The following is a 16,203-nucleotide window of genomic DNA, read 5'->3' as shown; positions in this document are numbered from 1 at the left end:
TCTGGCTTCCTAATGTCCTCTGGAGAATGATTGGTCCAGTAAAAAATATAGAGGAAAATCATTACCCAGGCTCTTGGAAGGATCTACTGTGCTCTAATCCTAGCAAGACTAATTTCTTATTCAGAGTTGATAAATGAGTTCAGCATGTGAAGCATAAAGAAACAATTTTCAAAGTTTAAATAAGATTGATTTTAGTTTTTAGTAGAAATGAGAGAGAAATATTAAAATTGTCATTTAGCTGAGGTAACGGCAATTTATTTTTAAGATCAACAAAGCAAATTGTAATGGTGACTGGGGTCTATAGTTGGATTCTTTGCTTCTATCCATTGTCCTGTTTTTAAAAAGTACCATAGGTCATTTTTAGCATATGGTCTTTGCTGTGTTTATATCCAAGTGGCTTGACTGTTAACACAGATGTTGTCCATTCAGTATTGTTTCAGTCATGTCTCTCATCTAGCGATCTAGATCAGGGGTTGAGAATCTGTGGCCTTCCAAATGTCATTGGACTCCCAACTCACATTATGGCATGATGCCTGGACTTGGTGAGAGGGGAGGCCCAAGTTCTGGAGGGACCTGGTTTCCTCACCTCAATCTATGTTATTATGTTACATCTTATCATAACATGACTGTGCATTATTATAATGATGTAATTGCTATGTGACAGGATAACAAGATCAGTTATATAGTGACATATCTATGAAACCTGCGTTATCTTAGCATTTCTGTTCAAATTAGATTTGATTCTGTAGTTCTCTCAAGATTTTGGGGTAAAATCCACAGAGGTGTTATGCAACAGAAATTCTGTTCCAGCCAATAGAAGTGGCGCAAGAGTATAGTCATGATCTTATGTGGCTCTTCTTTGCTTTGGTTAAAGGTTACAGGAGACATTCCTGATTGTTAGTATTCCTTGTGTAATTATTTTTCTCCTTTCATCAGTGTTGTTGTACGGGAGAACTTTGCTCAAACTGAGTCTGCTCAGTCTTGCTATAAAGAAAGCAACTAGACATGATAACAAGCAGACAAATGTATGGATCATGCCTTGTCCCATAAATTAATAGAACAGGGGAGTGTCTGTAAGATTTACATCACTGGAGGCATGTTGGTGAGGACAACTGAGACTTCGCTTCACTTGCCAATTTTTCCTGTATTCTATTTCTTTAGACTTTTTCCCATAGCCCATTTCACTTGCACTAATGAAGTCATGGGGTCACCATAAATCAACAGGTGACTTGTGTGCACACAGATGTGTGTGCATGCGTGTGCGCGTGCACACACACACATTGGAGCTAGTCTGGAAGAAGAAAGTGAAGCATGAGCAGCTACACCCCGTAGAACTGGGCCTCCATGGCCCTTTTGGTTAAGAATTAGAATGCCATCCCTGCAGTTATCGTTAAACAGAAAAGGCACATGAAAATGAACTGCATCTCATCTGGCAGTTAATCCTCAACACAGTTTATACTCTGCTCTTCAAAATAGAATGATTTGAAGACTGTGGGTGGGGATGAGATATTGCAACTCATGCTTATTGTTCTTATGTAACTGGTATCTTAAAATTTTCTTACTAGCTATATGACTACAACATTTGTAATTGAGGCCATGGCTGCAGCAAATGCTCAGCTTCGCTGGAAGAAGATGGAAAAGCACAAGGTTTGTATGACATGCCTTAATTTGTTTTCTAATTTTATTGTTCTGTTGCTGGAAGGTCTCACTGTCCTGTCCTGTTTTTCATTTTACATATGTTAGCCCTTAAGAAATGGCAGTAAATTCTGTGCCATTTCAGAAAATTTGTCTTATCACAAATTTACCTTTTTTGGCATTTACATGGGGGCCCAGCAATATGAAGCTATATAAGAATATTAGCCTGCAATAGGAAGGACTTGGGTGAAAATCCAGTTGTTAGTCCCAACTAGAGTAGACCCAAAGAAGGTAGGGGATCTTTACTCATAATTTAGTAAAGGATTCTGTTAGAACCAACACTAGAAATGAGGCACAGACCCTGGTCTTTTTTTTCTAGCAAGTAATGATTTCTTTTTAGTGCTTCACATCCTATTTCTTGCCAGAATTCTTCAATAATCCTAGATTTTGGACAGTTTACACATTTCTTGCTCTTCTAGGAAGATCATGAGGAAGAAGATTCTTCTTCTGGAGTTTCTGATAGTGATGTTCTCCTCCCTGACAGCCATGAACGGTCAGAGACACACCCTATCCTGTCCATTCGTAAGTTTCTGATTCTTTTTTTGTCCTACTTTGCAGCAAATGATTGCTATTTCCTGAAAGTTGTTCTTTAGTGAAAAGGAAAAAAATTAGACTTCATATTTTTCCTGCATCTGGTGTAACAGATAACACACATGCATCCTGCAGGCATCTTTACTAGTTCTTAGAGGATCACAATATTATTGTTTTTATAACTCAAGAAAATATCAAGACACCAAACCACTGAAATACCTTATTTTCTCTTATGGCTGCCATAACTGCACAGCAGTACACTGTTTCTAAGTCTGTATCATAATCTGCGACAAGGACAGTATTGTTAACAAATAAATGAAACTTAATAACATACAAACTCTTATTTGTCCTCCTTCGTTGCACATATCTATATTAGTAATATCTGATCCCCTGCTGTGAATTTCTGTCATGAGCAACATAGATAAATGACAGTTGACAAGTCTGGCTGAGGCAAAGTGAGAATGGGTTATGGCTTGATAGAATGGATATCCCTCACTTTGAGAGAAAAGCTAAGAGCTTCCTTTTTTTTCAACCTACAGAAAGACGAGGAGCACCTAACATTTTTGAAATCTCTGAAAGAGTGGAGATGGGACAGATGGCTTCTCTGTTCTTCAACAAAGGTAATTGCCTCTTAACCACTTTCATGGCTTCTGTCAGATATTTTAGTTTCCAATTGACTATGTTGTGTTGCTTTTCCTTAACTTTATTCCTTCTTTGGAGGAATGGCAGTTTAAGTGTATACATCATTTGTAACCATCCTACTGTACTAGTAATCAGTTTAGAAGACAGAATATTATTGAAATGTTTCAGAATGAAAAGTTGAATTAAATAAAGCTGAACCTCTCCCTGCCCCTGTGAATATGTAGCTTATAATGTCAAGGTGGAATGCAAATGTAAGTAATGGTCTTTTGATAAGGCTTGCTTTATTTTAAAATAATGACTGACACATTTAAAACATTTGGGACTGCTGGTAGCCTGACTGTGGGCAGCCAATTTGCTGGATGACTCTGCTGGAGGTAAATGACTTATTGTTTTAAAAAGTGATGATGTTAGCTTGCATGGCCTTATTTACACTGTTTGATATTAGTTTTGATACTTTAACTGGTGATGTATACATTACGGTTCAAGGTGCTCGGTATTTTGCTTGTCCTTAACGTAATTTACACTGGATCCTGAATATAAACAAATTGTTTAGATGTATCCTGTCATGTTCTTCTCTTCTGCTTCTTTTTATTATGAAGGGCACAAACCAGTGAGAACAAAAGACTGTGTGTGTGTGTTTAGATAAAGGGCATCTGGAAGAAAACATCTCTGTGGGGAAGTACAGAAATAATGTATTTTAGCTAAGAGCAGTATCTGTAATTTTGTGGCATAGCAGGATTTTATTACTATTTTTCACCATTAGTAATAAGAATTTTTCTATCTGTGATAGGTGTGTCCTGTTAAATGTAAAGCTGTTCTGGATAAGATCCAGTGGTTGGCCAGCTGCTATATCGAGTGTGTAGAGGAATTCCCTATTGGGTGCATCTCAGTGTAACAGAAGGAAGGTGATGCTGGGTTTAGGATCTGTCATGATTTTTAGAAGCAATACTGCCCAGATTAAATAAAGCAAGTGACTTTTAAGTTATTGAACAGATGCATCCTAAATAAATATTCCCTTAATAAGTTTCAGTTGAAATTAAAAAGGATTTGTTTTTAAAAAAATGGTGTGATAACATCCAGTTTTTCAAAGAGATAGCCATGTTAGTCTGTTCCAATATGAAAAGGGACCAGGAGAAGTATTTTGGCACCTATTAGGCTGATAGATTTATTTCAGCAGGAGTTCATTGCTTCCTGAGAGGCATCTGTTTTTTTAATGGCTGTGATGAATAACTTCACCCAGCAGAGGGTGCTCAAATCACGCATGTGAATTCAGACCAAAAGCTGTTTTAAAAAATAAAACAAAACCCAATATATTAAGTATTTAGTAATCCATATGCAAGCAGTTCTGTTTTTGTTTTCTTCCCTTTCTACAAGCAGTTCATATTATCAAATGTTTCCTTCTGGAGAGGAAGGAGAGAAGAATGAATCATTATAGGAGTTGGGGTGATAGAAATGCCCCTTCAAAGTCAAGGATGGCCCTAACTGTTTTCTGCAACTGCATGGATTTGTAAAATTACACCCTGGTACTCCAGATGTCATACTAGTTTCAGATACACATCATCAAGTATGACATTTAGTGATAAAAGTGTCAGAATTTTTTGAGAAATGTGAGAGTATCAGAATTTTTTGAGAAAATTTGTCTCAAGAAGTTTTTAAAAATGTAGGTGGTGTCTGCTGAATTACTTACTGAGTTATAACAGAATCTGTGAAATGGCTCTGAAACAAGTGTCCTTGAACATACACCATTTACTTTTGTTATTTTCTCTCCTTCATATCTGTGATGTTGCCTTCCTTATTATCTAACTCAGAGGTTCCCAACCTCGGGTGCCTGCAGCTCCAGGGGATGTGAGATGGAGTTTCACAGGGTGCAACAAAGAGTGGCTTGTGTCTTTGAGTGACAGTCATGAGTCATCACTCAATTTTTTAATGACTAAATTAGAATCTAATTGCTGAATTTATATTTGTATTTTATGCACTGAGTTAAAATATTATTTTTTAAAGTTCAGTTTGCTCACCAATAATATTTTATGGGATTCAGTTTGTGGTTCAAAAATTAGAAAGTAGACTTCTTCATCTTCAAATATGATATTACTTTTGTAGGGGCTGTGAGCATTAATCAAACATTTTCTAGGGATGTGGGGCATAGAAACGGTTGGAACCACTGTTCATAACCATAAACAAATTTGGATTGTACAGACAATGTAAACTGGAGAATTTGGAATGCTTTTGGTGGGTCAAAAAAAATTGCCTCACCCTTTTAAGTGCATAGAAAACTGTTCTATTGGTTGCCTATATCAGGCTACTTTACTGTGCACACTGTTCATGGATGGACTGAAAAGAATCTTTGCATAGGAATGCCTTCTACTGACCTGTCTGTTAAGATCCTAGAATGATTTCTGAAACTGAAGTATACAGATTGAAATGTTGGAGAACACACAAAATGTGTTCCTTGAGATAGATGGTGGTACATGGTCCTAAAATAAGTCTTTTTCTCCATACTTCTCCAAGGGAACTTAACAGCCTTCAGGTCATAAAAGAGGGTCATGTTGATCCTCCAGTTGGTGATCTCCACCCTCACCCCCCAATGGTAGGACCAGAAATACCCCCACTTGTTAAAGACTCTTCTTTCCATACCACAAATAAATGGGAAATTGACTCTTTTTGTCATTGCCTTGTATCCTGCATGCCCCCACCTGTTCATACTTTGCCCAGTCACCTGTATTGCAGGACTAGACATATTGTTTATACAGTGTCCTTTCCACCCTGTTTGGTGTGGATATATAGACCATTACCTACTTTACTAGGGACTTCGCTAGGTATTTTCCCTTGGTGGACTTACCTCATTCTTCATTGTACAAAATATCAGCTCTTGTGTGTTTGAGCCATTTCAAAATTTCTAAATGCTCATTTCAGTAAAGTAAAATTGGACCTACAGCATTTATTTAAGATTCTGGCCTTTCTCACCTGCATATTGTGTGGTTTTATTTGAGCTTTAAACACAAGTGTGACACCTCAGTATTTAAATATTCTCCTTTAAAAATCTGGGTGGTTTGTTATTAGAATGGAAAGATTTACTTAGTACTGTCAAAGAGCCAGACTTTCAGGGTTTCATGGGTTATGGTTCTGCTGGATGGAGATGAGCTGTGGCTCTGTTACACATTCTCTTTAGAGTTATTGGCCTATTAAAAGCAAAATCCTTGTTTTCTTTGCATTCGTTCTTATTCCCTTGACTATCTTAACAATGTGACATGTTCTGGATCTTCAATTTTAGGAGTTAAGCTGTGGATAAATCTTTCACCTCTAATTCGACTGATTTTTATAAAGGATGGATTTTCAGCCTTACCCCTTTAGGCAGGCAGGCTGCAGGGGACAGGGAGAGGCTTTGCATATCTCCTGTGAAGGGAACCTGGCTGGAAATACAGCTGGGTGCTCTCTATCAGGGATCCAGGAGTCATTTATTGTGGTAATGGATTCCAGGCACATGCATCATGTACCATCCTTGTAGGAAGTCATTGATCTTTCTGTTTTGTGTCCAGTAATGAAAGTATTGATCGATGAAGGTCGGTGGCAGTTTATAAAACAGAGCTGAGGCTAATGTCCCTCTATAGGTGGAGAAGGTGGACATGGGTGGGAGTAAGGATCTCACCCGAAATCCTTTGTTTGTTCTAAATTTTAACCTCAAACATACTTTATTCTTGAACAAGTAGCAAAAAGGAGTCTGGAGAGATTGTAAAGAGGGACTGAAAGAGTGGCTGTTTCAAGTTAGACGTCTTTAAATAGTTTCAAGTTATAGGTCTTTAAATAGAATTCTGTTCTTGTGCTTTCTGGCTTTAATAAATACCTTGATCTGCTGTGATTAAGGCATGGCCAGTTTGCAGAAATGAAAGAGAATCATGTGACTAGCAACACATCCAACCTCTTTATTTTCTACTTTATTTTCTGTAAATAAGGAACTGGTTTATTGCCAAGTTGAGTATAAATGTCTGGTTGGAAGCAGGCATTTGCACACCATATATTTCAAGCTGAAGTTAGGTGAGCTAAGTGCTTGGGCCCTATACTCTAATGATCTGGTGTTAACAATGAATGATAGTGATTTTTCCATAACCCTCTACTGTACTCCATCCTTTATTTTATCCATATAGAGAACATAGTTTGGACACTGATTAATGTCATTTGTGGAAACAGTGCTCTTGAACAATAATGACCTTTTCAAACATTTGCTACAGTATGTTTCCTTGGAGGGCATTTTATTAATGGATTGCAAAACCTCGATAAAGAGAATCTTTTCTTGCAAGACAGCATCTGATCTTTATTAGATCAGCCAAAGAGACACAAATATTTATGCAAGCTTTGGAAGCGGCAGGTTTGTTTATCAGGCAGATATATTTAAAGGCAACAGAAGGATTGTGGTAGTTGTAACAACAACCAAGTCAAATAGTCTGTATATTGTCTTCAGACACAAAAGGAGGAAGGATGACAGGTATTGGGAAAGGACCATAAGGCAGACCTTAGAGTTTTAAGTTCAAAATAGATGAAAGCTTTAAGTATTTGAAACTATAGTAGAGTTTACCAAGTAGAGGCATTTGTAGCATTTGACTCTGAACTAGTCCAACTTCCTTTGCCTGAAAGTATTCCATGAGATCAATGCCTCTTTCTCCTAGTTATTATCCCTTCTTTTTATTGTTAAGGCCATGGAAATAACAGAACATTATCTTAGAAAGTTGCTGAACACAACCGTATTCGTATGTGCACACTGAATATAATGTTCATGTTGTATATTTTGCTTGAGATGAACCTGAATTTGATTTTTCTGTACAATAACATCCAAAATCCACAAAACAGTGATACCTTTATTGGGCCTACCAAAATGTACAAAATACTTGTTGCAAGCTTTTGAAGCTCCACTGGCTTCTTCATCAGGCAAAGGGGTGAAAAATCAAACAGGAGGAAAAAATATGATGATGCTAGTCACAAGCTTGACTTGTCAAGATGTGACTGTTCTCAGTTCAGGTGATATTGGAGGAACATTAATGCAAACAGGCCCCTCCTCCTTCTGGCCATGTATGCACTCCAGGAATTCTTTTTAAGTTCCATTAGCAAAAGTCCTTTTGAAATTTCAAAATTTAGAAAGGTCAACACATATTTCTAGTTATAGACATATAAAATCCTAATAGCAATAGCAAGTACATTTCTATACTGCTTCCCAGTATATACATTAACATACATTCTATTAAATATTAAAAACATGTACATGCCATTCAATTTATCATGAGAAGAAATTTCTGGAGTTGGCTAAAATCTCTCTCCATATAACTGATGTTAAACAATAAAAAGGGACTATGTTACTAAATTTTACTTACTTAGACATTTGAAAAGATGATCAGAACAAGGAGGAGGGAGGACAAAGAGACTGTGGTGATATAATATAAAGGTGTTGGGGCTTTTTACAAAATAGATAATCAAAAATCTTTTTAAAGAATAAAATTTAACCCCTCTGTAAACATGTAAAGACTTCTTTTTTCTTTTGTTTATGGATCCTAGGCCTGTTACAGACTGCCAAAATAAAGCTGCTTCGGGTTTCTTTGGAGGTATGCTGTTTAAATGATGCATGCATCCTAAGAATCCGGAAGCTGCACCAAAGCTGCACTCCAGTGCTTAGGAATGGAGTGTGGCTTTGGCGCGACCTCCAGACTCTTAGGACCCATGCATCATTTAAATAGCATACCTCCGAAGCAGCTTTATTTTGGCAGTCTGTAACAGGCCTTAGGCATGCTTTTTGGTACAGGTTTGTGGTTTTGGGTGTGGAGTGTCAAAATGCTAAACTGGTTGTAAGATTAATATTCCTGTGGAGCTCCTTTATTATTTGCTTTTGTACCATGTTCCTATTTTTCTCCTTCTATATGGGAAACAATGTATGTTTTGTTTCTGTCTCTTGTTTGCCATTTGAAAAGAAATCTCTTTAGATAGTAACATTCAGTTTCATTCTTTAGTATCAGGTGGTGCATTTTGGCATCTCTTTATCCTTATTGATTTCTGCTCATGAGAACAGAGTTTGTTTCCCTTCCAGTAATGTATTTTGTCAGTAAAATGGTAGATTCATCCCCTGCCCCCCATCCCCATTTCCCACATGTCTTCTAGAGAAAAGGCATGATGGACGCTTTTTAAAAAATCATATGTAAGCTTTGTGGTACTGGAATTCCTTTCAGTTTTGAAATGGACCCAGTATAGAATCTATATGCTTAATACAGATACAGATCATGGCAGTCTGCAGAACAGAAACTGAGTCATTTTGTAGCTTGTTTTGCCATTTTGGTTGTTGCTTTGTATCTGTAGCAGTTGTCAATGTATTACTTTTACCATTACATTGAAAACACAGCCATATGACTGAATTGCTCCCAAAATATTCTGCTGTTGTTACATTTTAATTTGTGGAAAAGGTCACTAAACAAGGAGACAGGATGAAGGAGTTGACATTATATTTGTGAGGGTTTTCTGAATATGTTTTTACAACATAGCAAAGTGAATTTTACCCATTAGTAAAGCAAAATTTCAGTATAGTCACATAACATTATATAGCATCTGTCCTATTATTATGTGAAGACAGCTTACATCCATGTTTACAGTGCAAATTGAGTCTGGTGTCCATAGTTTTTCTTTTACAGCTGTTTATTTGAGACACCTCCCATTGATCACAACAGTTGAGCTGTATAGAATAGCATGTAACACTTTAGTATTCTTCATATGTTATCAAAATTTTATCATATGTGGATAAAATTCTTCCATGCAGGTTTTATGGCCTTTATGATAAACATCCATCTCTACTGGTTTTAATAAAGCATCATTCTTTTTTTTTAAGTGCAAAAGACTCCTAAATAGATGCTGGTGTAAAACCTGATATTTCAATAAAAGATCGGTCTAGCCAAACCCTAATTTTAATGTTTCCTTTCTTTACAGTGGGAGTCAATTTGTTTTATTTCTGTATAATCATCTACCTCTATGGTGATCTGGCAATATATGCAGCTGCTGTTCCAGTTTCACTCATGCAAGTGTCCTGGTAAGTATGCCTTTGGTGACAACATTTTCTAAAATATTTTGTTGAAATGTTAGACAGTGACATAACTATTTCACATTCCTGGATTTGACTGAAGTCAGGTTCTTGGACTGTATTTAAAGAGTTTCTACTGTACTTTTCAAATGTATTTCCCAAAGTTACAGAGTTCTGAGACAATTTAGCTTTGCTTAGTACTGTGCTAAATCAGTCTAAAGACTGATTTCATCTTTATCCTTATAGCATAGCAATATTTACCCTGTTAATGAGTTAGATTACTTGATTAAAATATATCCCTGATTAGCTGGGAAGTACAAAAAGCATTGATGGCAGATGCCACTTTAGAAGAGACACTGTTACCTTTTCCACAGTCTACTTTAGTCTCTGCTTGGCCATGGAAACACACCATGGAAACTTGACCATGGAAACTCAGCCTCAGACTAAAGCAAGGGCAAACCCCCACTAAACAAATTCTGCCACGAAAACATCGTAATAGATTCACCTGGTGGTCACCACAAGTCAGAAATCACTTGAATCCACACAAAAACAAAAACAATTTTGCTGTCTAGTGTGTGCTTTAAGTGGTTCAAGAAAAGTACAGTTTTAGTTGTCATCAGTTCTGTCATCTGCTGTTTTTTTTTAAATCACTGATATTTTGTTGTTTCTTGAAAATATGATAGAGCTTGTAGAAAAATGAATTTTGCACTTTTCACTGAATCTTTCTTAATAAAAGGTGGGGTTTATAAGTGTGAAAGTCTTATGATAAAACAGGTGTACTAATTGTAGTCTGGTCTGCTCTTGCTCCCCTCTTTCAGTAGCAGGATTGGCAATCATTCATGCAGTGTTGAAGATAGTATAAAGTATAACGATACAGACAAATGCTGGGGGCGAATCAGAAGGATTGATGCTTACAGAATTTATCTGGTGAGTGTTCACAACCAAGACAATTGAATGAATGCTAATGTCCCTTTAAAAAACAGTTTCAAATTAATGATTCTGAAGTAATTACAAATTTAACATGTGAATTTATCTGATTTGCTGATAGCCTCCTCCTTTTTTTGTTATTGGAAGATTGTTAAAGCAACGAATAGAAAACATTTAACTTGGTAGTCCGTCCAGCTAAAAGTGAATGATTGACTGAGGTCAAAGATAATTTGATGTCTCAGGATACACACTCCTTGTATTGAGTTCAAACTGCACTTGTGAGCATCTTGTTGTGATCAGTTTTCAGTTTTTACTAGCTAACCACTGACTATTGTTGCACATTTCGCTCCAGTTTTACTATTTCCATGTTCTTCACTGCCAATCTAAAACAGTTGCATTGCAAGGGAAGTGATAAAGGTCTTACAAATGCTTTATTATACCTTATGAATGTACCTTGAGAAATGATTCTTCTTATATTGCAAAAACATGTGCATGCAAAAGAGTGATCAGATGCCTTGTATGTGACTACAGCCCCATACAGACTGGCCAAAATAAAGCTGCTTCGGGTCACTTTGGAGGTATGCTGTTTAAATAATGCATGCGTACTAAGAGCCCGGAAGCCACTCCAAAGCCACGATCCAGTCCTAAGGACTGGTGCACAGCTTTGGTGCAGCTTCCGGACTTGTAGGACACATGCATCATGTAAATAGCATACCTCCAAAGTGACCCGAAGCAGCTTTATTTTGGCCTGTCTGCATGGGGCCGCATTTAAGTAGGTGTAATAAATCTTGCCAAGAAAGTCCTATGATATGTGAGCCAGTGTTGTATAGTGGTTAGAATGTTGGACTACGACTCTGGAGACCAGAGTTCGAATTCCTGCTCAGCCATGGAAACCCACTGGGCAGGTCACATTCCCTCAGCCTCAGAGGGAGGCTCTCTGAACAAATCTTGCCACACAACTGTGATAGTTTTGCCTTAAAGTCACTATTTGTCGGAAATGACTTGAAGGCATACAACAACAACAACCCCTTTTCTGTTTTCAGCTTCCCAGCAATTGCCCCCTCTGTTAGGTTAACTTTGGTCCAAAACACACTGCAGAAGTAATCTAGTTTTAAACCGCTTTAACTGCCCTGGCTCAGTGCTAGGGAATCTTGAGTATTGTAGTTTATTGTGGCACCAGAGCTCTTTGTAGCATTGAACCAGGGCAGTTAAAGCGGTCTCAAACTGGATTATTTCTGCAATATGTTTTAGTTGTTTGTCTCTATTGGTCTTATTGAGTCTAAGACATATGGATGAAAGACTTTCTACAGGTGTAGCTGTGTGAGAATTTCTCTCTTGACTACTGTATATGTGTGAGCAATTTTTTAGAATTCTTACAGTTTTCTCTGTTATGGAAGAGGAAATGGATGTCCTAAAATGTTTGTGTCTGAAATTTCCTGCTTGATTGCATTTGCTACCTAGTAGCATCCAGACCCACATAAAAATAATTTTGAGTAAGAAACAGAGGGCAAAACAAATAATGCTTAACTTTGTGGATTAAAAAATAAATATCACAATTGAAGGCTGAGGTAAGCACAGGTATATGATAGGGAGGAAATGACAACAGCTTACCCTTGATGCATTGTGTTCAATTTTCATTTGAGTGTGTGTGCGCGTGTGTAAGCGCATGTGCATGTGTTAGATCATTTTCCTGAGCATCACTGCCGCTCCTTTTCTAACAGTAATAAAAATGTTGAAGCAGGAGCTAGGTCTCAGGAATATTAGCAAATGTCACAGCCTGGTTAATTATTTAAAAGAAATATTATTGCTTTATTAAAACAGCGTCTAGGTCTATTTCTTCAGAATTTCCACATGATTGAAGATTTTCTAATGGAATTTCCATAACTCTTTGACCCACCAGAAGAAGCATGTTAAAAAAGGCAGGCAGGCATTAATTACTGCCTGTACCTCCTAGATATTGCACCTATAACTCATGAAGATAATTGTCATTAGCTAAAGCTGGGGAGGGGGATCTGAGGAATGAGAAAGTTTACTGCTCTGTATAATGCAGATTCTGTAGTACTGTTTGCTTTGGCTTTGTTTTGTTTTGTTTCATAATCTTTCTGTCTTCAGTTTTTCTTGTCTAGTTTCACCATTATTACACAGTCACAAGTAAAGCTTATATTCTAAGTAGCAATAGCAAGTACATTTCTATACTGGTTATCAGAGAACTTAAGCACTCCCTAAGTGGTTTGCTATGTGTAAGCCAGTTGCCCGCTATTAGCTGGGTATCCATTTTAGTGACCTTGGAAAGATGCTAGGCTGAGTCGACCCTGAGTCCTTGACTGGTATTGAACTCACAGCCTTGTAGTTTGTGAGTGAGTGACTACAGTATAGGCATTTATCCACTGTGCCATCAGGGCTCCTTCTGCCATATTGCTAAATGAATGTGAAGGAGTCTTTAAAAAAAATAAATTGCACAGATCCGTAACAACAGCTTACCCTTCATTATTTTCTAATTCTTTGCTGCATAGCTTAGAGTTACCATATTTGCTCACCACTGCCCAGCTAATTTGAAGGATGTTCAAACTGAGGACACAATAAATAAATAAAATGTTTATTTATATCCCACTTTTTGTGATAAAACAATGAAAGTGGCTTACATAGCTAAAAATATCCAACATACAATACTTACTATTACAATATTCCCCCCTTAAAAAGAATTAAACAAGTTACAATTAAATTAGTTTTAAAATAAACTATTAATATAAAATAAATAACGGGCAGAATGGTAGAACGATACATGGTGTGGCAGGATTTGGGCTTCCACTTTCACTGCCCCTTTCCTTTCCCACAGCATGGAGAAGTGAATATTAGAATCAAATAAACCTATGTCTCTGATGTTGAATACCCTTTACCCTGAATACTGACTTCACTAAATGAATGGAAATATGGCTTTTACAGAGTATTATTCCAGGATCTTTTTCCGGTTAGCTTCCCCCTCTCTCTTCCCTCTTCGTTACTTTTTCTGTGTCATGCCTAATATTTAGATTTTAAGCAGGGCGGGAACTGTCTTGCTATTTGATTTTCTAAGGAACTCTTGGAAGCCTTTTGGCTAAAGGACAGAATATAAGTGTTTTTAAAAATTAATAAAATTTCATCCAGAACCTAGAATCAGGGAAGATACATGCTGCATTGGGCTGGGAAGGTGAGGGTTTGTTAGGGAGGGAGGTAAAGAAGACAGAAAGGAGAAGAGGTGCTCTGAATTGAATGAGGTAGGAGGAACAAGTTGACATGAGAGGTGAGATCCAATGCATTTGCTGACAGATCACCTTCCAGAGGCAGACAGGAGAGAGCAACTCTCTGCAGCATAATCTCTCCCCCCCCTCCATGTTCTCAAAACCTATTGTGGAGGGGTATGAAACCCTCGCAGCAAGTTTTTGTGCAGTATTAGAGGGCCGCAGGAAGGAGGTGCAAGGAAAGTAAATCACACTGTGCTAGTGGACATGTGGTGATATTGGGTTTAAGCCATTTAAAAAAAAAACAAAAAAACTATTAGCTGAGTATTTTGTTATTGGTAGCACTTTTTATCAATAGAAAATGGCACTTAAACTCACAATGATGGTGACTGTAATCACAAAAGTCCTTTTGGATATATGTATAGACTGAGATTTTTCATTTGTTGCTGACAACATTTCTCATAGGGTGCGATTTCCCAAGATTTCTTGGGAAGATGTGGTGGCAGTTGGTTGGAGGTTATGGAGTGCCACTTTTTTTTAAAGGGGTGCTGGAAGCCTCATAATCAAGGCATATTGGGTACCTTAAACAGACAGGAAGAGGGTACACTAAGGGGCTTAAAGTGTGAAGTAGATCACCAATCACTTTTATGTGTGGATAAGTTTGCTTTACACAGAACCATTCTGAGAAAGATATATGTAGTCTGATATGTTGAGTTTTCCTACAGAATATGTTGATGCACAAATACAGAAATTCGTAGTCTCCCCAAGAGGATTGTTTTACTATGGAGAATAAAAAAAAAGTTTGAGATGCCCCACTGAGACAGAAAGGGACTTGTCTCCCATCTTAAACAAAAAAGAAATCTTCAGGACTGTAAGACTTGTATATCTTTCACTGACCTGTCTATTCTCCTTCAGTTTTTCCAGGACCCCAGACAGTTGCAATCTATCCATTTGGATCAATGATTTCTGAAAGCATATACATTTCTCATCAGTTGGGCTTGTATAGTCAGGAAAATGAAAATTCATAAGATGTTTGTTTCTCTGGCAGTAGTTGCTTTAAAGCTGGAAGTAACCACAAATACTGAATGAATTGGACACTTTTTATCTTGCAAGAGCCTCACTATCTCCCTCCCAAGGTCCCTGTTTTTCTTTACTCCTGTCCCTTCCTCTTCCATTGCAATCATAACTTTCAAACAGTGCATCTTTGAGCTGGGAAAGGAAGGAGAAAGTGTCTGACATAAAACCCCATTTCATAGTTTAATGTGCCAGAAGTCTTCTGGAAATGGTTTCTGTTCCTGTGCTTCAAGAATGGAAGCTGAATGCCATGTACGTAATGAGAATATTTAGACAGATTAAGTTGCTCTCTGATGAGTTGCCTGCCTGTGCAGCATTTTTAATATTGCACCACAGACTTCAGCACACCTAAGTGTAGCTGTGCTGTCTGCGCACGATCTGCACGGCCTACATTAACCTTCGTCCTGCACAAATTTCAGTGTTATCTCATCTGTCTTGTAAATTACCTTTGAAAATACAGCCTTGCAAAATAAACAGGTAATGGAAAGTGTTGTTGAGATGCTTGAACTGATCACTTTCCCCTACCCAGAGTAAATCATTTCAGGCTCTTTTCTGCTTCCATTATTTTGCAAGACAGAGAGAGGGATTGCGAAACTGGGTTGTTTGGTTATGGCATATTATGGTATGTTCATTGAAACTCAGCTGGGAGGTTGACTGGTATGAGTGGCCATTTTACTTGGCAAGTCAAAAATTTTACAGCTAAAGTCTTGCCATGTTTTCTGATCACTTAATTTGATCCTTGAAAGCCAAAGTGATCTAATCTTCAGCTATCACATAGCAAGAGAAATTGTAGATAACATAATTTAAGATCAGGAAGGAATAAAAAGATGTTGTGTGCAATACACAGAAGAGTTATATAAAAGAGATGACAAAAGGAAGGATACATGAAACAAAGAGCCATATGAAGATGAACCCCACATTCTAAAAAAGAGAGGTGGAAGCAGCAATAAGAAAAATAGCAAAAAACAAATCACCATAACAGATTATATTCTGATTGAACTGTTGCAGTGCACATTGACAGAGTCAACTCTAGTACTAACCAAGATAGATATGGAAAACAAAACAATGGCC

General features: G+C 37.4%; 1 protein-coding gene across 2 annotated transcripts in view; it reads left to right on the top strand.

The window, feature by feature from the left end:
* SLC38A12 (solute carrier family 38 member 12) overlaps positions 1–16,203 on the top strand; it is a 102,210-nt gene that overhangs the window by 16,002 nt on the left and 70,005 nt on the right. Inside the window, exons 4-8 of one of the 2 annotated variants that reach the window (XM_089536804.1) lie at positions 1,566–1,647; positions 2,115–2,217; positions 2,766–2,846; positions 9,823–9,922; positions 10,735–10,840. In XM_089536804.1, coding sequence (XP_089392930.1) covers positions 1,566–1,647; positions 2,115–2,217; positions 2,766–2,846; positions 9,823–9,922; positions 10,735–10,840 — 472 coding nt within the window. Of the gene's footprint in view, positions 1–1,565; positions 1,648–2,114; positions 2,218–2,765; positions 2,847–9,822; positions 9,923–10,731; positions 10,841–16,203 lie in introns of both variants that reach the window. The other variant, XM_089536796.1, reaches the window with a different exon arrangement.

The sequence above is a fragment of the Sceloporus occidentalis genome, unplaced genomic scaffold (assembly GCF_023333645.1).
Source record: "Sceloporus occidentalis isolate IW3139 unplaced genomic scaffold, rSceOcc1.0.p SCAF_1, whole genome shotgun sequence".
NCBI classification, from domain to species: domain Eukaryota; kingdom Metazoa; phylum Chordata; class Lepidosauria; order Squamata; family Phrynosomatidae; genus Sceloporus; species Sceloporus occidentalis.
The sequence above is the reverse complement of the archived record's forward strand: the minus strand, read 5'-3'. Positions and strand labels throughout refer to the sequence as shown.